Source organism: Poromitra crassiceps (genome assembly GCF_964638095.1).
Source record: "Poromitra crassiceps genome assembly, chromosome: 23".
Taxonomy (NCBI): Eukaryota; Metazoa; Chordata; class Actinopteri; order Beryciformes; family Melamphaidae; genus Poromitra; species Poromitra crassiceps.
In genome coordinates this window covers 12915503-12938164 of record NC_139639.1, presented here as the reverse complement: position 1 = coordinate 12938164, position 22662 = coordinate 12915503, and the positions used below count along the sequence as shown (strand labels likewise).

The 22662-nt window shown below is 44.1% G+C and overlaps 1 protein-coding gene across 1 annotated transcript in view; it reads left to right on the top strand.

The window, feature by feature from the left end:
* LOC310796728 (uncharacterized protein) overlaps nucleotides 1-22662 on the top strand; it is a gene marked incomplete at its 5' end in the record, with an annotated part of 30439 nt that continues 7777 nt past the window's right edge. Inside the window, 3 exons of the mRNA XM_083658965.1 lie at nucleotides 1-70; nucleotides 6370-6562; nucleotides 15367-15660. Coding sequence (XP_083515091.1) covers nucleotides 1-70; nucleotides 6370-6562; nucleotides 15367-15660 — 557 coding nt within the window. The remainder of the gene's footprint in view (nucleotides 71-6369; nucleotides 6563-15366; nucleotides 15661-22662) is intronic.

Sequence of the window (22662 nt, the reverse complement as noted above, 5' to 3'; positions counted from 1 at the left end):
ATGGGGGAGCCCAGTCTGGACGACGCCAATGTCAAGGTGGCTGTTCGTGTTCGGCCCATGAACAGGAGAGGTGAGGCTCTCACACTGCTGTCACAACACACTGAGGGGTTTATGGGTCATCAACTGCGTGTCAGATTAGAGATATTATGGATAGATTGTATCTCGGATTAATGAGATTATGGGTAGACTATCTCAGATTAATGAGATTATGGGTAGACTATCTCAGATTAGTGAGATTATGGGTAGACTATCTCAGATTAATGAGATTATGGGTAGACTATCTCAGATTAATGAGATTATGGGTAGACTATCTCGGATTAATGAGATTATGGGTAGACTATCTCAGATTAATGAGATTATGGGTAGACTATCTCAGATTAATGAGATTATGGGTAGACTATCTCGGATTAATGAGATTATGGGTAGACTATCTTCAGGGTAGACTATCTCAGATTAATGAGATTATGGGTAGACTATCTCGGATTAATGAGATTATGGGTAGACTATCTCAGATTAATGAGATTATGGGTAGACTATCTCAGATTAGTGAGATTATGGGTAGACTATCTCAGATTAGTGAGATTATGGATATACTCTCATATAGGTATTACCTATCCATAATCTCACTAATCTATACCTGATCTGAATAGGAATCTCAGATTAGTGAGGTTATAGACTATCTCAGATTATTGATATTATGGATAGACTCAGATTAGTGACATTATGGATAGGCTACTGTATCTCAGATGAGTGATATTATGGATAGATATCTCAGATTAGTGAGGTTATAGACCATCTCAGATGAGTGATATTATGGATAGATATCTCAGATTAGTGAGGTTATAGACTATCTCAGATGAGTGATATTATGGATAGACTAAGGCTGGGCGATATCGACAATCAAATATCACAATCTTTTTTGACCAAAAATACCTCAATATCGACATTGCAACAATTGTAGGGGGACTATAGACCTTATTCGCTAACACCGGACAGCACAGCGCCATATTGTTGACATACCGTCCTGCAGCTGACAACTATAGTAACGGCCTTATTGTCGTTTCTGTTCCATTACAAAATAGCGATAGTGATGACAGCAATAAAAACCCCAGAGTTGTTGTTTGTATGCTGCCGTTAATGCCTGTAATAATAAACAAAAGAAAAAACGAGGTGAACAGACTTTGCTGTGAGGAGCTGTCAGAAAGTTTCACCTGTCTCTCCTAACTATCCACACGTCTCCTGTGCTGCTGACGTATCCTCCGTCTCGCTCCCTTCACGTCTGTGGACGGTAGAGATAGAAACAAACCACGGGGACTTTATTGCTGTCATTACTACAGCCACATGTAACGCAGGTCACCATCCGAACACAATAGGAACGATACAGGTAACGCTAACGGCGGCTAGCTTCCTATAAATGCTGCTCTCACATAGGTTGTCACTTAAGAGCTGCAGCGCTATGTCGAGAACATGGCGGCGGTGGGCGTGGCCGTACGTGAGTGACGTCAATCGTGGTTCCATGGTGGAACATAAGTCAACTTTCAACTGTGCTGTTCTTTCTGTTTGTGTTCTTGAAACTACTTTCTGCATTGTTCAGTGTTTGTATAGCAGGTGAAACTGTTGACCATCATTACAGTTTCATCTGATGTTATATTCCGATTTGGTTAAAAACAGCCTAACTATACGCATTTCTATATAATGCAAAGAATCCAGCCAGGAAAAGTTTATATATCATCATCATATAAAAGGGAGCAAGTGGGCTTTGTCTGTTTGTTTCAATTTTTGTCCCACTGATGATGTCCCATCACCATGATGTCATCGTGGATATCATCTTATCACATCACTGATGATGTCATAGGCATTGTGAAATCATCAGTCACTCGAGCACTTGTGATGTTTTTTTTGTAAAAGGGAGAGGAATTGTTGGCTGCACATGCCAATAGAGCAGGCGAGGCCACGCAGCAGCCGAACTGTTGGCGAGGCCGCGTAGCAGCCGAGCTGTGTATGCGAGCTGCAGGGCGGGCGAGCAGAGAAAGACCTTCACGTCACATGTCACTGTTTGGATCTCACCTCACCTGCAATTACTGCTCATGGCCATATGTGATGTCAGGAGAGCTGCCAGTAGCCTATGTAGGCTACTTGTAGCCTACTTTGTTTGTTCCTTCAGAAGACCAGACCTGATCAAAAGAGAGGTGTGCTTGGCGAGTTCATGTTGATGTGCTGATGATGGTCGAGTCCTGTAATGTGTCTTTGCTAACACAGGAGGTCCCAGTCGGCCAGTTAGATGCTACAGGCCCCCACCAGCCTGAGCAACTGTAGTCCTGTCCCGATCTGCAGGCAGAGTGCTTGGCAGGCACTCTGATTCACAATCTGGATCGCACAGTGACAGCTACGAAAGCTGAGATTTTTTTTTTTTATTGTATTGTAATTGCACATTTTCCCTTAGATTGTTTTTGTCAGTTTGAGACTGAGCCAGTGTTGGTGTAGGCCTATCAATTGACTAGTCATGAAATCCATCAAATTCTTTTTGTGTCCGCTAGATGTAGGCTATTTTTTATATATTTGCGAGTTCACTGTCCTTTTGTCCCTATCTTACATGTAATATATATATGCTTTGTATAGGCTATACTTTTTCTATTCATCTGTGTGATATTTGTAGCTATTTAGTGTTATTTGTATTTCTTGTCAAAATAAATTGACAAATAACCTTGGATACAATATACTCCTATGAGTATGCATGGTTCTAGCTGTGAACTTTAACAATGTCTTTGAAGCTTAAAGCAGCAGTGCTGGACTTGTATGATTAATGATTTCTATGAAACCAAACCATCAGTATCAAAATCATATGCCAAATTATTAGGGTCTACAAAAAAACTGAAAAACAAACAGTATCAAAATAAGTCAGAGTCCTCATCCCCTGCAGTGTGTACAAGAGAGAGAGTCATTGTAATATGCTACAGTAATTATTTTTGTAAATACAGGTGAAGTCATCAGCTTTTGTGGCTTATAATCATGGACTGTATGTATGGTCTGTAGAAGTTTTTATTCCATACATTATAATTCAAGACACTTCTAGCAGTAGCTAAGAAAAATACAGTAGGCCCTATACAAAAATAAAACTATAGCCTACAGAAACTAAAAGAAAGAATGAAAGAAATTAACTCAGAAACACTTTCTCCGTTGTGATTTGTGCATGCGCAAGTGGTGGCAACTATTGAACATGCATAGTCCACTCCAGAGCCGTACTCGAGTCCACTGCGTTTCTTGTTTATTGCTTTTACGACAACAACAACTTGCTTTACGTTCCTCCCTTCTCAGAAGACTTTGCTAGACACTTAAGTCCCCTAATGAAATCCCACAATTGCCGTGGCCTGAGTCTGTTATGTTATATGAAGCTGGCTATCTGAGCAACATAATTATGCTAACAATAGAAGCTACACACCATCAAACCTGTTACAGCATGTTACTGGGTTGTCAGAGGAGAGGAGACTTACAACAGGGAGCGCGTGAGGTAAATGCTGGTTTGAAGTTGTGAACAGTGGAGATTAGTCTCATAACTGTGGGCTTTCGTGACAATTCATTCATGACATGAAACTTGTCTCGCTATGCAGCTGCCTGTCACTGGCTTGTCAAACCTACTGCTGTACAGTAGCTGTTTGTCTATTCACTGTCAATGGAGGCAACAGAACTGCAGCTAGGGGCTACTCAATGGAGGAGGCCTCTGCTAGCTGTTAGCTTGTCTATTCACTGTCAATGGAGGAGGCCTCTGCTAGCTGTTAGCTTGTCTATTCACTGTCAATGGAGGAGGCCTCTGCTAGCTGTTAGCTTGTCTATTCACTGTCAATGGAGGCAATAGAACTGCAGCTCGGGGCTACTCAATGGAGGAGGCCTCTGCTAGCTGTTAGCTTGTCTATTCACTGTCAATGGACGACTGTGCTAGCTGTTAGCTTGACTAGTCGGCTTGAACACTTTATGCACGTTAGCTTTTTATCTTTTTTTGTTTTAATTATTAATGCGAGCGTAATCACAGCTCTCGGAGGTGTTTTGCGTTTGGTCCTGTGCAGTGTTGGGGGTAACTCATTACAAAAGTAACATATTACATGTAATATATTACTTTTAGCAGTAACTCAGTAATATAACTTATATTATATTATCAGCGGGATATATGCCACAACACCACGCAGCTCGAGTGCTATATTGCTTTTATAAAACGGTTTCCAAGTATAATAATATAATAATAATAATACTATAAGTCCGACTGGCATGGTATTCTGATAGAGTCAGTTGAAACACTACTGTAAGGCGGGACCGCAAGAACGTGCAGGTGATTTGATTGGATCGTTCTGGAGACTGAAGTTGACATTGGCCAATCCTGGCGCTTGCTGAGAAGCTGAGAGCTTTCTGGAAAGCCCGACACGCAGCTCGAGCGCAGCGCTGCATTCTCAGCGCTTGCTGAAAAGCTGAGTGCTTTCTGCAAAGCCCGACACCAACTAACGTTACGGGGTTAAATGCGGGGTTAAATGCGGGGTTAACAGCCTTTTTTTTGCAAAGAAGACATTAGCCCGCGTCTATTCTTGTACAAAACATAATTTTCTGCAAAGTATTAGTAAAGTTATAAGCGAAGATCGATGCACAAGGATCTGACAGCTGTCTCCGCCATTTGTTTTTTTTTACATTGTCATTTGAGGTAACCAAAGGCTTTTAGTAAGAGAGTTGCCATGGCAACCAATAACCCATGGCCATGGGTTATTGGCCATGGGTTATTGTGTGGGTTACACACACACACACACACACACACACACACACACACACACACACACACACACACCCCCCTGGTGGCTTTCATCTCCTCCAGCCCCCTATGCAGGATGCCCCATGGAGAGGAGACAACAGACTGTTGTGTGTTTGATCTGTGGGAGTGAAGCAGTGGGGAGGGCCCTGGGAGAGACAAGGTGTTTACAGGGTTTCATCTGATTGGCTGGCTCTGTTACAGAGGTTTACCCATCAAACTCTTTATACAGAGGGGACATGTGGAGGGTTTCTAACTTGCTTTTAAAAGTGTTGATGAGTGTCTATGATCTCTGCAATCAGTCAGTACATTTACATACACTTAAAACATCGAATTATTGCGTTAGTCTAAAACCGGACTTTTGAAATGCATGTTGCATGCTGTAGCCAAGGACTCAACATGGCGCACACACAGACACAGGTAGATGATGCCTCTAGTGCAGTGCTGACCAATTTGGTCAGCTCTGCTTGTTTTTGGATCTGCTTGCCACGTGTGTTCACTCCTGAGATTGCATCCCTGCAAATTGTCATGGCAAATTTTTTACAAAAGATGGACAATAAAGCTGATTTTCAAAGTACCTTGAGGATTTTTCAAGTTGTGAATTAAGTCAAATTTCTCTCTTGATTACAAATGTGGAAAATACAACTGTTTTTAACTGGGTGTTTACTGATTAAATGTTTAAGCTCCCCACAAATTCAGATGCTTTTTTAAATATATATAACCAATTGCAAATTATTACAATTACCAAACAGATCAAAAGTAGATTATTATATTGAAATGTTATTTTAGATTTAGAATGTTAATTTTCTATAAAACACAATACATTTGAATGTAATTCCACAACGTCTATTTTTGGCCCTCGGCCCTCCACCCAGATTGAGTTTTGGCCCTTCATGGGAAAGAATTTGGGCACCCCTGCTCTAGTGTGAGACGCATGCGTCCTCAATGTAAACGATGGCTAGGCTAGTCAGCATAGGAGCTGAGCATCAGAGCTAAGTTACTGTATGTTACAGGCTATGTGATCTCATTTTGATAACTAATGTAATATTTGTTCACTTCCATTCACTGAGCCTCCCCTGAAACTGTTTGGAGCCCCCCTGGGGAGGCCTGCCTCCCACTTATTTAAGACCTTTATGTTTACTCTTGCTTTTAACTGCTACTAAACTACTGCCTCTCTCGGCCTGTAATTTAAAAAAAAGATTCCTGTACATTTCCAACAAATGGACTGTGCATGTAATAATAATACTGAAGAATGCCTTGTAACTTATTTAAAACAGAAATAATGTTTCATGTTTGTTAATTTGAGTATATATTTTAACTAAAACTGTCGGCTGTGTTTTTTATGTGTTTTTTATATGTGCATTGCTTTGCTGCTTGTTTTTTCGATTATTTTTTTGTAAAGCACCTTGAATTGCCTTTGTGTATGAAAGGTGCTATATAAATAAAATTTGACTTGACTTGACTTGACTTTATAAACCTCTTCTCTCCAGAATGTTACCTCTCATCTCCTCTCCTCTCATCTCATCTCCTCTCCTCTCTCATCTCTCCTCTCCTCTTATGTCCTCTCCTCTCTCCTCCCCCAGAGCCTCCCTCTCAGTACAGTCTGTTCACCCTGGTCTCTAACCTGTGGGCTCACCTGTACGTGGCTCTGGAGAAGAACGCCTGGCTGCAGAAACGCATCGAGGAGCTGGAGGAGGAGCACAACTTCCTGCGCTGCCAGCTGGACCACTTCATGGTCAGCATGAGGAGCCAGGAGGGTGAGGCCCACGGACACGCGTCACTCACCCACACTGCACTGACACCAGAGACAGCACTAGAGCCATAATACTAGATATGATTACATTGGAATCAATCCCTGTGGGGGTAATTGGGTTCTTAGAAAAGGATTCAGCAAAAACATACATTAAAAAATAGGGGTGTCTGGGTATTGTAGTGTAGAGGTAAAAGCACTCGCCTAACACCACAGAGACTGGCGTCCAGTTCCCGGCAGCTGTACTTCTGGCTTGGTCAGACGTCCCTACAGACACAATTGGCCGTGTCTGCGGGTGGGAAGCTGGTGGGTTATGAGTCCTGATCGCTGCACTAGTGCCTCCCCTGGTCGATCAGGGCACATGTTCGGGGGGGGAGGGCAACTGTGTGGAATAGTGTCCTGTTAGTGAAACTCCTCGATGTCAGGTGAAAAGAAGCAGCTGGCTTCCTCCAACACATGCACAGTTGCCAGCCGCTTCTTTTCACCTGACAGCGAGGAGGTTCACCGGCAGGACGTAGCACGTGGGAGGATCACACTATTCTCACCAGTTCCATTCTGCCCCAACCAGGCGCCCCAACCGACCAGGGTGCTAGTGCAGCGACCAGGACACAGGCCCTCAATCTTTGCTGCATGTCATCCCCTCTCTCTCTCTGTCTCTCTCTCTCTCCACCTTTCCTGTCTGCCTACTGTCCTATCTATTAAAATGCAAAAAAACAACAAAACAACAACAACAACAATGCCTGCTACAGCCAACAGGCTTGTCAATGCTTTTCCACGCTGGCAATGGCCCTGGTGAGACAGACACACACACACACACACACACACACACACACACACACACACACACACACAACCCGTCATTACGAGATGTATATCTTTGACTCCAAAGTAGAGTTCGGCAATATATCAATATTATTGATATTGTGACATGAGACGATCTTCTTAGATTTTGGATGTCGTAATATCTTGATGTGGCATAAGTGCATTACAGTAAAGTGATGTCATTTTCTGTTCTATTATTTTCCTTTTTTAATACATTTTATTTTGGTTTTTCATTATGTAAAACGTATACAATGACAGTACAAAAGTGTTGTTCACAATACAAGACAAAAAAACGAGTAAATAAGATGATAAAGAGACAAAAATACGTACAAATACATCATCTTCACAGCATTAGATGAGTGAAAATAGAGAGACCATTCACATAGTCATTCAATCCTGTGGGATGTGAGATCTTTTCCAGAGGTATGCAGCTCTTCACCTCTGAGAGCCACATTCACATTGGCAATGGGAGGTCTGACTTCTGTCATACATGTTTTGGCAATGACCAGGAGGATTTCCCTAAGCTTAAAGGAGGACTTACCCCCTAGATATGTATTAGAACAGTGATTTGAAAATACCTATGGAAAAAACCAAGAAATGACATATACTCTTGTCTATACTAGACTCTTTGGCTGTGTTCAAGTCAAGATTTTTTTTCGGAAAACGACGCCATTACAGTTTGCCTACTGCCTCAAAAATAATTTATTTGAGAGGGGCCATATCTTTATAAATATCAACAACTAGCCAACGCTGGTGGCCTGTTTGTGGTTGAAAGTTATATCAATTTGGTAATTCAGTGGCGAACTAGAAATTTAATTATTTTTCTGCATGTATCTCTATGGCAGTGTCTCAAACTACGTTACGAGAGCAAAGTGACGTGGGCTCGTTACAGCAGCACACCACACAATACGACAAACCCCCCGTTCTGGGGTAACACAATGCGAGATTTCTCTACGTCATTCCCTCGTCCAAGTTGCCATATAGTCCCTTTTTCATTTTAGTTTGTGTTTGACGACGTTTGGTTCAGTATTTTAAGAGCAAACTTCAATAGGAATAGGCTTGGAGTTCTGAGGAGCCGAAAGGGTACAGGGGGGGTAGGGGAGTAATTATCTTGAAATCCCATAGTCTTTGGGGACAACCTGACGTCAGGTTGTACCAAATCTCCCATTCATTTGAGGAAAAAAAAAAAAAAAAGCAGTGTTCCACCCTTAGAGGGCGCTTATGCCAGTTATGCTGCTGAAAAATGATACAAATGGCAGAATGGCAACAGTTTGGTGTCAAATGTGGAAATTCTGACCAGAATTCTTCACACATCACCCCCAAAGTCATATATATTGGTTAAAAGCTGAAAAAAAGTGTTTTGGGGGTTAGTTACACTTTAAGTTATGTGAAGTTAGTAATCTGGTAATCACACAAGGGGCTCGTTTTGATGTGGATATTAAGTTAAGTTAGTAATCGGGTAATCACATAAGGGGCTCATTTTGATTTGGATATTAAGTTAAGTTAAGTGAAGTTAGTAATCGGGTAATCACATAAGGGGCTTGTTTTGATGTGGATATTAACACATTAAGTGCCATAGACGACCTAACTCGTCTTACATAATCCAGCGCTTGAGTGCCAAGGACGAGCTAACTCGTCTTACATAAACATTTTTTTTTTTTTGACGGTGGGACATCAATCAACCCCTTTTACATCTTCGAGATAACTATTGGAGCAAGAGAATGTGTATAATCTATTTTACCGACCACTAAGTGGCGACAGAGACAGAGAGAAAGCCACAGCCACGGACCCGTGGACCAAAAGCAGCCGCCTCCCGCGGAAATGGCTTGGCGATTTTACAGTCAGAAACGAAGGAGCCTCATTCTCATACTGTAGGCGGGGACGCTTCGCGCTGCTGCGGTGGGGGGTTCCAGAAATGGACTGGGTGAGCAGCATAAAGCCTAGAGTCGCACGGGGCTTAATCGGGGCTCTCAAACCCAAGAGACAGTGAGACCTATCCACACTCGCTGCCAGGGAGAGGCTGCTCAACTCGCTGGAAACTCCCAGCAGCACAGACGGAGGGAGGAGCCCGGAGACACACACACAGAACGGACAGAGATCCCCTCCCCCCAGAGCCGCGGAGCAACGCGCGAACACACACACACACACACACACACACACACACACACGCACACACACACACACACACACACACACACACACACACACACACACACACACACACACACACAATACAGTATACAGACTCGCCCAAAGGCACCCACAATCACAGGCAGGTGACTATTCTGCTGAATTTCACAAAACTGCGATTATCTCAGCTTGCTGTCTCATACGCTAAAACCATGCTGTACTCAACGGCTAATATCTACATAACTACTAACTCTGCAAACTAACTCTTTTAGACAGAGAAAGCACACATTCTATTAGTTATTTTTAGATGATTGGTGTTCACGAAGTCTTAACAGAAAACAGATCCTCGGCTGTTGTAAAATGAGCCAGAATCCTCAAAAAAAAACCTGGCACAACTTACCTACAGGTTGAAAAAATGGCTGGCACTCAATGTGTTAAGTTTAGTTTAGTTAAGTTAGTAATCGGGTAATCACATAAGGGGCTCGTTTTGATGTGGATATTAAGTTAAGTTAGTAATCTGGTAATCACATAAGGGGCTCGTTTTGATTTGGATATTAAGTTAAGTTAAGTGAAGTTAGTAATCGGGTAATCACATAAGGGGCTTGTTTTGATGTGGATATTAAGTTTAGTTAAGTTAAGTTAGTAATCGGGTAATCACATAAGGGGGCTTGTTTTGATGTGGATATTAAGTTTAGTTAAGTTAAGTGAAGTTGGTAATCAGGTAATCACATAAGGGGCTCGTTTTGATGTGGATATTAAGTTAAAGTCGAACTGAACCTGTTTGTCACGTGCATAATGAGTCCGTTTCAGACTGAAAACATAGTTTGTCTAAGATGACAAGTTGAGAGGCGGGTCATAGTATCATGTCGATGATTTTATTTGACAATTCTGGGGACTGGATTGGGCTTTGGCCAATCCTGGCGTGTTCCGCCTCCAAATCGAGTGGGATTCAGTAGTTGTGGCGCTCCCCTCGGGAAGAGCCGTTTGACGGGAGGAGTGGAGCTCAGCGAGCCGCAGGCAGCCAGCTGCCTTCGTGTTGCCGAGCGGAGAGTGCAGCACGTCGGCCTGGAATCTCCAAAGTGCGACCCCTGACAACCAAGCTCTCGGATGCGCGCGCCATTATCGCTGCTATAACGATACGCTATCCCTGGAATGCGCGTTTTAACGAGCCAGTTACATTTCTTTGCATTCTTAGAGATTATAGTTTTTGTTTTTTATCCATGTTTCTAACAATTGGCCAAGTTAGTAGTTAGTTTATGGGATAGGAATTCTGCCAGATGACAGGCACTAGGCGCCATTTTCGACTTCATTTGGAAGAGAAAATTATCCAGAAATGAAGATTTGATTGACAGCTGCATGTCGTGATATGATTGGTTGAAATGGGGTAGAAATTTGATAGTATTGGGTGACGTCAGCAAACTGTAAATCACTGTTATCAATGAAATCTTGAAAAACGAACTTTTGATGTGAAAAAGTGTGAAAAACTAAAGAAATTAGATTGTTGTGATTTGTTTTGCATACATTATTAAATAGGTGCACTGCATACCCAGGTATTTGAAGTAAAAGAAAAGAAAAGTCATTCTTGGGTTCAGCTCGACTTTAAGTGAAGTTAGTAATCGGGTAATCACATAAGGGGCTTGTTTTGATGTGGATATTAAGTTAAGTTAAGTGAAGTTAGTAATCGGGTAATCACATAAGGGGCTTGTTTTGATGTGGATATTAAGTTAAGTTAAGTGAAGTTAGTAATCGGGTAATCACATAAGGGGCTCGTTTTGATGTGGATATTAAGTTAAGTTAGTAATCGGCTTATCACATAAGGGGCTCGTTTTGATGCGGATATTAAGTTAAGTTACCGTAAATTCCGGACTATAAGCCGCGGCTTTTTTCCCGTTTTTTGGCCTTTTTTGCCCCCTGCGGCTTATATAACGGTGCGTCTTATCTATGGATTTTTTCCAAAAAAAAAAAAAAATCTCTCTTTTTTTAGCACTCTTTCTAACTATAAATCCACTTCTGTTTTAATTTCCTCTCTTGCCCTCTTTTAACAACATAACATAACATAACATAACACAACACAGGTAAGCAGAAAGAAAAAGACGAAGCAATCACGCCATGAATGAGGAAATGACTCACCTGCTGGAGGCTGGAGATACACGGCTTGGGCTAAACTTTTACTCCGTGAAACACTATCGATTAAGTCCGACATCGCTCAGAGGTTTTGAGCAGCTTGAATTTGAAAACGTGCAGAAGTCCATCCACTCACTCACTAAAGAAACTAAGGCAACCGTGAACAGAGTTTATAATGCGGAAAAGCGCATCCGCGCACTGGAGGACAAAAACAACACAGTGAGTCCGAAAATGGATAAAATGCAAAATCGAAACCCTGCACACGCAGGTTGATGACTTAATCAGCAGGAGTAAAAGAAATAACATTCGCCTGATCAATGTAAAAGAGGAGCTGAGATCGGTGACATGGACGCTTTCGTGGCAAAATCCTGTGTTACATCCTGGACCTGAAGGAAGGCGAGAAACCACCAGAGGTGGACAGGGCACACCGGGCGCCTCGGCCACGTCCAGACCCCGGCCTGCCACCGAGGGCCATCTTCATCTGCCTACTCCGCTGGCCCGACCGTCAACTCATCCTCCAGGCTGCGGGGAAGAAGCCCCTCACCTGGGAGGGTACGCGCTTTTTCGTCCGGGCAGGACCTCTCCGCGTTGGTGCAACAGAAACGCGCAACATACAACAGCATCATCGAGTCAATGGATATCGCTTTGGCGTACTGTACCCAGCGAGACTCGTCATAACCAGACCGGACTATCTTTAGCACTCTTTCTAACTATAAATCCACTTCTGTTTTAATTTCCTCTCTTGCCCTCTTTTCACCACACCGCGGACACTGTGTGCCCAGCGGCGGAACAAGAGCTCAAAGTGAAACTGCCGAATATCTTTTGAGTTGGACTGGTCAATAGTACTGTGAGTAACTAAAATAAAAAAATAAAAAACGGAATTCTCTCTTCTTTAGCACTCTTTCTAACTATAAATCCACTTCTGTTTTAATTTCCTCTCTTGCCCTCTTTTCACCACACCGCGGACACTGTGTGCACTGTAAAAAAAACAAAAAATACCACAATGTGTGATTTTGTCTGGGGATTAGTGACCTGACTTTTGTTTTGTTGAAATGTTAATAAATGGGAGCTTCCCCAAACAGCGATCTCTTTCCCGACATTCCTCTCTGTGCACGAACCCTTTCATATGGTAATTAAACATCAAAACACCCGCGGCTTATAGACCGGTGCGGCTTATAGAAGAAAAAAATAGTCACCTTTGAAGGTGCGGCTTATAGACCGGTGCGTCTTATAGTCCGGAATTTACGGTAGTAATCGGCTAATCACATAAGGGGCTCGTTTTGATGTGGATATTAAGTTAAGTTAAGTTAGTAATCGGCTAATCACATAAGGGGCTCGTTTTGATGTGGATATTAAGTTAAGTTAAGTTAGTAAATAGTAATCGGCTAATCACATAAGGGGCTCGTTCTGATGTGGATATTGGTGATCACAGAAGGAAAAATAAATACGCATATCCAGAACGCCGTTGTTTTTCTCCCAGGGGCAGAATCTTTGGTTACAAATATACCAAATATTTTAAATATAATACAGTGGTTCTCAAATATTTTCACGTCAAGGACCCCTAAACTGACCCAAATTAGACCACTGACCCCCATTTGATATGATTTTGTCCCAGGGTCCCCCATCTGATATGATTTTAGCTTTAAGATGATTTACTGTATTGCAGAAAGTGCATGAAACCCATGACCAAAATATTCATGCCTTCTGTGTGTGTGTGTGTGTGTGTGTGTGTGTGTGTGTGTGTGTGTGTGTGTGTGTGTGTGTGTGTGTGTGTGTGTGTGTGTGTGTGTGTGTGTGTGTGTGCGCGCGCGGATCGAATATTCCTCATAGGCTTAATTGATATATAGCAGGCCTCACTGTGCTCGTCGACATGAGTGCACTGAAGCAACAAGACCACCTTGGTTTTGACCACACACCAAAACATATGTGACAATATGTTTCTGCTGGAACAGTTTTGTGGGGATGGTATGTCTGGATGTTTTTGTTGATGATGTCTCTTAGTCAGTCTGCTGTTTTCCTCCATCTAGATTGTACCATAGATACATCAGTTAGGACCTTTACACATCGAGAGTGTTTTTTTTTTTCCGTGCGATTAATTCGCACGTCAATAATATTTTCAGAATCAGTCAATGCAACCGTGCATACCAACGGCGAAGTTTCGCTGAGCGTTTATTTTCTCGGACCAAGGTCGATTTTTCAGAAATTCGCCTCCGACATGTACACGTCTGTTGCTGTGATTGACAGATGGGTCAATATTCGCATCGCAGTTTCGTGCTGTATATTCGCAGCGCTCTCGGTGTGTTAACAACCTTACGTCTGCTGTTTCCCTCCATGTGTAGATTAGATTGTGCCATAGATACATCTGTATATTTCCCATAAGCCACCAGTGACGTGTTGCAGTGCGGCCGAGATAAGGCAGAACTCGTACCTCCAGCTGTGAAGCGTGTAGTGCAGTCTAGCATGGCACGCTGCGTGGGTGGCTATCTCTCTGTCATCTGTGTGTGTGTGTGTGTGTGTGTGTGTGTGTGTGTGTGTGTGTGTGTGTGTGTGTGTGGTGTGCGTGTGTGTGTGTGTGTGTGTGTGCGTGTGGGTGTGTGTGTGCGTGTGTGCGCGCGCACACGCGTGCGATTGGTTCCTGATTGTTAGCGGCCTTGCTAGAGACGGCCAGTAGCTCGTCAAGAAGCGAATGTGTTTTTCATCGAAAAGATGGATTTTGGTTTCGCTCTCATTCTCCCCATTCCTGGACATTATCTTGTTTTCCAGAAAGTCCTGGAGATGTTTTCCATTAGATTGCGTATTGGTTATTGGAACATCCGTGACCATCCCATTCTTATATAACGTCAATTCCCTCTGTTCTTCTTTTGTTCCTCTCTCCTCCACGTCTGGTTTCATCCTCCCCCTATCCTCCTCACACATTTCTATTCTATTCTACTCTGTCATTTTCTATTCTATTCTATTCTATTCTATTCTACTCTGTTATTTTCTATTCTATTCTATTCTACTCTGTTATTTTCTATTCTATTCTATTCTACTCTGTTATTTTCTATTCTATTCTACTCTGTTATTTTCTATTCTATTCTATTCTATTCTATTCTACTCTGTTATTTTCTATTCTATTCTATTCTATTCTATTCTACTCTGTTATTTTCTATTCTATTCTATTCTACTCCACTTCATCTGCAAATAGAGAGGCAAAGTGACCGCCTACTTCCTGCTTCAGCACTGTATCAGAGATTTTCATCCGCCATTTATTTTCCCATACACATTTCCTAAAATGCGTATAAAAATAGTTTTACTGGTTCAAACCAAACGGTACAGATATATTTAGAAACAGGAGAGATCGCATAACCTTTCACTGGGACCAAATCGTTAAAAAAATGCGGGTTTAAAGAACATATTTTTTCGATGTTGTTTTTTTAAGTTTTGGTCCAAGTGAAATGTTCTATGGTCTCTCCCGATTATAGCGTTAGCTGAACCGTTTGGTTCGACCAAGTAAAACTATTTTATAAGCATTTTACGAAATGTCTATGGGAAAATAAATGGCGGATGAAAATCTCTGGTACAGTGCTGAAGCAGGAAGTGATGTTCCACTTTGCCTTTCTATGCCATGACATGCATTTGAGCTAACACTAAAAGACAATTTATCATTTTATATATACTTTTTGCAATTGACCTCAGCCAATGTGGAGTTCTATTCTATTCTATTTAATCTTCAGGTATGACCAAAGCTCTTTTCCTCTTCTCCATCCTCCAGAAGATCGTCGTCCAGACCCGCCTCCCCGCAGGCAGAGGGTCTCCCCTGGGGCGAGGACCGGGGCCACGACGAGTCTCCGCCCCTGGAGCCGTTCCTCCACGAGCTCCCCCACCACGAGGAGGAGCAGGGGCGCCCCCTGGAGGAGGAGCCGCTGCCCCACATGCTGCTGCCGGCGGACAGCCTGGTGCTGCTGGAGAAGGCCGAGAGGAGGATGATGAAGAAGAAGAGGAGGAACAAGCAGAAGAAACAGCGGCACCGGCATTTCAACGACCTGTGGGTCCGCATCGAGGAGAGGTAAGAGGGGGACAGATGATGACCACCAGTGTTGGGCAAGTTAACTGCAAATGTGTAATTAGTTACAGTTACTAGTTATTTGTCTCAAAAAGTAATTTAATTACTTTAGAAATGACTGCATAATAAAAGTAATTATTTACTAGGGAAAGTAACAGTTGCGTTACTTTTAAAAGTCTCCTTCGATTGCCTTATTAATGCACAGATTATTGTAGTGTTGCTGTGGCACAGTGTGGGACAAGACATACTGTCAAAGTTTATCATGGTACCTGCATGAGATACTTGAACATTTGCTTACTGGGGAGGCTTATCCACCTTATTTCTAGCTGCCATGATGCCTGATGGGTGCTTCTTCCTCTTCTGGTGTAATAGACTGTTTTACAGTCTATGGTTTTAACTTGACAAAAAAAACGTCTATGAGGATTTTACAGCAGAGCCATTCTGCTCTACAGCCGTGTCGTTCGGGTGCTGGGATAACGTAATGCATTGTGGGTAGTCGGCTACTGTGGCTAATGCTAGCGGCTAGCGTAATAGTTACTTTACATGGCAGTAAAACGCCACTGAATGACCAAATTGATTTAACTTTTAACCATTTCGAGTAACACTGTTTCCATACGGACCCCCAGCGTTGGTTAGTTGTTTATAACGTGACTATATTTATAACTTTTATAACGTACTCCAGCTTCCGGTTTATAATTTCGGGTCTGCAGCCAAAGAGTATAACAAAGGAAATGGCAAGCTGCAACAATAAGTCACGTTAAACCGGACCTTGTACCCACAATTATTTTTTTACAGTGGGGCATTCAAAGATAAGGTGGATAGACTATACGGCTCAACAAGTACCAAGTACCAACTCTTTTGATGAGGATTTTCCGAAACGTCTGTGGGAAAACGAATGGGGAATGAAATGTCTAGGTCCCATGCCTGAACCAGGAAGATGGCGTGACTTTGTTACAGACTCAAACTGACACTGCCTGGTGTTGTGCTGCAGGCTAAGACAGCCAGCATATCACATCTCACCCTACTCGTCATGCCGTCCGCACACACAGCAACACACAGGCTGTAGGACCCAGCTGGCTGCAGCCTGCAACACACAGGCTTTAGGGCCCAGCTGGCTGCAGCCTGCAACACACAGGCTTTAGGGCCCAGCTGGCTGCAGCCTGCAACACACAGGCTTTAGGGCCCAGCTGGCTGCAGCCTGCAACACACAGGCTTTAGGGCCCAGCTGGCTGCAGCCTGCAACACACAGGCTGTAGGACCCAGCTGGCTGCAGCCTGCAACACACAGGCTTTAGGGCCCAGCTGGCTGCAGCCTGCAACACACAGGCTTTAGGGCCCAGCTGGCTGCAGCCTGCAACACACAGGCTTTAGGGCCCAGCTGGCTGCAGCCTGCACAAACAGCACCACACAGGCTGTAGGACCCAGCTGGCTGCAGCCTGCAACACACAGGCTTTAGGGCCCAGCTGGCTGCAGCCTGCAACACACAGGCTTTAGGGCCCAGCTGGCTGCAGCCTGCAACACACAGGCTTTAGGGCCCAGCTGGCTGCAGCCTGCAACACACACAGGCTGTAGGACCCAGCTGGCTGCAGCCTGCAACACACACAGGCTGTAGGACCCAGCTGGCTGCAGCCTGCAACACACAGGCTTTAGGGCCCAGCTGGCTGCAGCCTGCAACACACAGGCTTTAGGGCCCAGCTGGCTGCAGCCTGCAACACACAGGCTGTAGGGCCCAGCTGGCTGCAGCCTGCAACACACACAGCAACACACAGGCTGTAGGACCCAGCTGGCTGCAGCCTGCAACACACAGGCTTTAGGGCCCAGCTGGCTGCAGCCTGCAACACACACAGCAACACACAGGCTGTAGGACCCAGCTGGCTGCAGCCTGCAACACACACAGGCTTTAGGGCCCAGCTGGCTGCAGCCTGCAACACACACAGCAACACACAGGCTGTAGGACCCAGCTGGCTGCAGCCTGCAACACACACAGGCTTTAGGGCCCAGCTGGCTGCAGCCTGCAACACACACAGGCTGTAGGACCCAGCTGGCTGCAGCCTGCACACAGCAGCACACACAGGCTGTAGGACCCAGCTGGCTGCAGCCTGCACACAGCAACACAGAGGCTGTAGGACCCAGCTGGCTGCAGCCTGCACACAGCAACACACATGCTGTAGGACCCAGCTGGCTGCAGCCTGCACACAGCAACACACAGGCTGTAGGACCCAGCTGGCTGCAGCCTGCAACACACAGGCTGTAGGACCCAGCTGGCTGCAGCCTGCACACAGCAACACACATGCTGTAGGGCCCAAACGGGCTGTAGGACCCAGCTGGCTGCAGCCAGCTGCTATGAGTGTCTTGGATGTGAGAACAGCAGCTGGGAAATCCTGTGAGCATCCGGTTTGGGTTTGGGCCTCCCAGTAGCTCCGGGCAGGGACTAACCGGCTGGCAAAGCAAGCTCACCTTTCAGGCACCTGCTCTCAAGGTGATGTGGTCTGCTGTGCTGAAACCTGCTGTGCTGAAACTGCTCTCTTTTAGTGGGGCAGTTAAGCATAACAATTGTGCATTCTGTGAGAAAAGCGTATCATTTGGTACACCTACAGCCAAAGGCATTCCAAAAAAGTATTAGATATGAGGCGGGGGGTGGGGGTTGTGGATGTTTTTTGCGGCCACAGACTGGCAGCCTATGGAAAGTAGGGATGCACGATATATCGGCAATCATATCGGTATCGGCCAGTATCGGCCGATTTTTTAACATATCGGTCATATCGGTATCGGTCAGATGTTGCAATGTTAATATCGGTTATCATTATCAGCCAAATTCTTCACATTGATATGAAATAATGCAGTAAATCTATGATTTATGGGCTTTTCCAAAGGCTTTGCAAATAAAGAAATGCATAACTTTTCTCAAATTCAGTGTTAACATGTGTTTTTCAGTATGTACAAAATGTGATGATCATAAAAATGTGGTTTTATACAGATCATATCGACATCGGTAAATATCGGTTATCGGCCATAACAGCAATGTTAATATCGGTTATCGGCATCGGCCAAAATTTTCATATCGGTGCATCCCTAATGGAAAGTGTAACTGACACAGACTGGCAGCCTATGGAAAGTGTAACTGACACAGACTGGCAGCCTATGGAAAGTGTAACTGACACAGACTGGCAGCCTATAGAAAGTGTAACTGACACAGACTGGCAGCCTATGGAAAGTGTAACTGACACAGACTGGCAGCCTATGGAAAGTGTAACTGACACAGACTGGCAGCCTATGGAAAGTGTAACTGACACAGACTGGCAGCCTATGGAAAGTGTAACTGACACAGACTGGCAGCCTATGGAAAGTGTAACTGACACAGACTGGCAGCCTATGGAAAGTGTAACTGACACAGACTGGCAGTCTATGGAAAGTGTAACTGACACAGACTGGCAGCCTATGGAAAGTGTAACTGACACAGACTGGCAGTCTATGGAAAGTGTAACTGACACAGACTGGCAGCCTATGGAAAGTGTAACTGACACAGACTGGCAGCCTATGGAAAGTGTAACTGACACAGACTGGCAGCCTATGGAAAGTGTAACTGACACAGACTGGCAGCCTATGGAAAGTGTAACTGACACAGACTGGCAGCCTATGGAAAGTGTAACTGACACAGACTGGCAGCCTATGGAAAGTGTAACTGACACAGACTGGCAGCCTATGGAAAGTGTAACTGACACAGACTGGCAGCCTATGGAAAGTGTAACTGACACAGACTGGCAGCCTATGGAAAGTGTAACTGACACAGACTGGCAGCCTATGGAAAGTGTAACTGACACAGACTGGCAGCCTATGGAAAGTGTAACTGACACAGACTGGCAGCCTATGGAAAGTGTAACTGACACAGACTGGCAGCCTATAGAAAGTGTAACTGACACAGACTGGCAGCCTATGGAAAGTGTAACTGACACAGACTGGCAGCCTATGGAAAGTGTAACTGACACAGACTGGCAGCCTATGGAAAGTGTAACTGACACAGACTGGCAGCCTATGGAAAGTGTAACTGACACAGACTGGCAGCCTATGGAAAGTGTAACTGCAATAAATGTGTGTAGACTAGTCTGATCTGGATGATCTTCTTGTCAATACATGATGAAGCCTCCTGCGTGTTTCGTGTTGGAATAAAACACGGGAGGAAGAACATTATACCTTTTTTACATCAGAAGTCCCACTAGTACACGTGTTTTTGTTACCCAGGAAAGCAGCAGGGGGCAACAGCAGCAGCCTTTTAAACTTTTATATCACACTCTCAACCCACGTTTCTCCACGGCTGCAGGCTGTCTCTTCCCCCTCCCTTTTCCCTTCTCTCACGGCTGCCCTAGGTGCAGTAGTGTCAGGTCAGCTAAAACAAAATGGAAACTTCCGGATAAAAATGTCAAACTAATGTCATTTAAACAAGTAAATAGCCTGACTGATGCACGTTGGAAGAGAAAAAGGTGTTTCAACAAACGAAGCAGAAGGGAGGTACGGTGGTGCAGTGGTAAGCACTATCGCCTCACAGCTCGAAGGTCGTGGGTTCGATTCCCACCTGGACCGATGTGAACACTGAAGGAATGCGTGCCCGTCCGCATGTCCTCGAGTGCCCACCGCCCGGGTGGGGTCGGCAAAAATGGCCTTTCTGTGTGGAGTTTGCATGTTCTCCCCGTGCCTCCCGGGGGTCTCCTTCATATAGGAACCCCCTTCACAAAAACATGCAACATCCTGGTTGCTTATATGGTTCCTCCTCTGATCGTTAAGGGCGCCTGTTCAGAGGGAAGGGAACTGGTTGGAATAGCGTGAACCTCCCACGTGCTATGTCCTACCGGTGAAGCTCCCTCGGGCAGGTGAAAAGAAGCGGCTGACTTGACTGCCCATGTCTCGGAGGATGCATGGAGCCAGTCTCGGCTCTCCCCAGATCGGCAGAGGATGGAGTAGCAACCAGGATTGAGTAATCAAATGAGCACTAAACGGGGGATAAAATGGGATAAAAAATCGGGGGAAAAAAAACATAAAAACAAAAAACAAACGAAGCAGCAAACATTGTATCAAAATACTCATTTTGATGTTAAGATGACATAATAGTGAAGCTGTAAAGCATTACTCAAAATGTGAGGGATTTAACGAGGGATTTATATTTATTTTTCAGGCTTCGCAGTAAAAGTGACTAGGTCAGCAGTATTGTTGCTCTCACCTAAACACATTTCTTCAATCTCTCTCTATTTTAATATTCTGAGTAGGATGGTTTTATGGCTCCAGTCCTCTAGATCAGTGGTTCTCAAATGGGGGTCCGTGTTACTTTGCCAGGGGGTCCGCGAAAAGTTTTCAGTTATTTAATTTTTTTTTTTTTTTTTTTTTTTTTTAATGCTACATGTTACTTATTCCTTCTCAAACTACTTCCTACATGGTGCTAGTCTATCAAAATATCTTGTCTGTCATTGATTGTGTTGCATAGTGGCTTTCTGTACTGTTGACAAATTGTGATATTGTAAGTCGCCTTGGACAAAACAAAAGCGTCTGCTAAATGACGTAATGTAAATGTAATGTAAAAAAAAAATATATATATTTTTTTTTTGCAAAATCTTCATAGTTCAATGAAAAAAGTTTATGCTTTAAATCTAAAATGGTTCATGGATTACATTCTAATAACAAACCTATCAAATTAAAAGTCAAGCACGTTACCGTGGAAACAATTAAGCTTAGCCCAAAATCACAAATCAGAATGAGGGGGTCCCCGGTATATTTTCTATCTTGTAAGGGGTCCTTGGCTGAAAAACATTTGAGAACCTCTGGTCTAGAGAGAGAGTGGCGTCAGTGGAGGACCAAAATGCGAGACTCATTAGCCAATGAACAGCCAGGAATGGGTCTCGCGCTACTTTTGCATGTTAAAATAAAGCTGATAATGTACAATTTGATTCAAGGGATGAAAAACCCTTTCAGAGTACAACACAAACTGTCTATTTTGCTGCAACTCGACAGTGCTGCTTAATCCAGGAGACCAGGACCTTACTTCCTGGAACTCTTGAGAGTAAAAAACTGGTCCATTGGAGTGAATGGAGATGTCGCAAGTCTTCTATATATACGGCTCTGGGATCCACTAGATTATCACACACACACACACACACACACACACACACACACACACACAATCAGGGTTAAAAAGGGTTCAATGTTTGAGAAATCCAAGCATACAGCCTGTTTCCACAGGAACAGATGGGGCTTGTAAGCATGTTTGTATACATTATGTCTGCAAATGTGTTTTATTTTCTTTTCCCCCCATGTGTGTGTGTGTGTGTGTGTGTGTGTGTGTGTGTGTGTGTGTGTGTGTGTGTGTGTGTGTGTGTACATATGCTCCAAAGCGTGCCTGGTGCACGTCTTCGTTTGTATATTTTAATGTCTGACAAGCTATGACTTTAATATTACAGTAATATTCAACATGTTGAAGGAGTTCACTGTAGGGGGAGGTCTCCTCCCAGGCCTACTTCTTTCCACAGCAAAGTGACAGAGAGGAGAGAGAGAGCGTGGGAGAAAACACAGATCCAAAGAGAGAGTGAGGGTGTGTGTGTGTGTGTGTGTGTCAGTGTGTGTGATTCTGCAGGTATGAGAGCATGAGAGAGAAGGTGTGTGTGTGTGTGTGTGTGTGTGTGTGTGTGAGTGATTCTGCAGGTATGAGAGCATGAGAGAGAAGGTGTGTGTGTGTGTGTGTGTGTGTGTGTGTGTGTGTGTGTGTGTGTGTGTGTGTGTAATTCTGCAGGTATGAGAGAGAGAGAAGGTGTGTGTGTGTGCGTGTGCGTGTGCGTGTGTGTGTGTGTGTGTGTGATTCTGCAGGTATGAGAGAGAGAGAGAAAGAGTTAAGGGGGGTGTGCGTGTGTGTATGAGAGAGAGAGAGAGAGAGAGAGAGAGAGACTACACTGCTGTAATTCTCTGCTGTCTTTGATGCATGGCCACACACACACACACGACGCACCTGATTTCCTTCTGCCTTCCC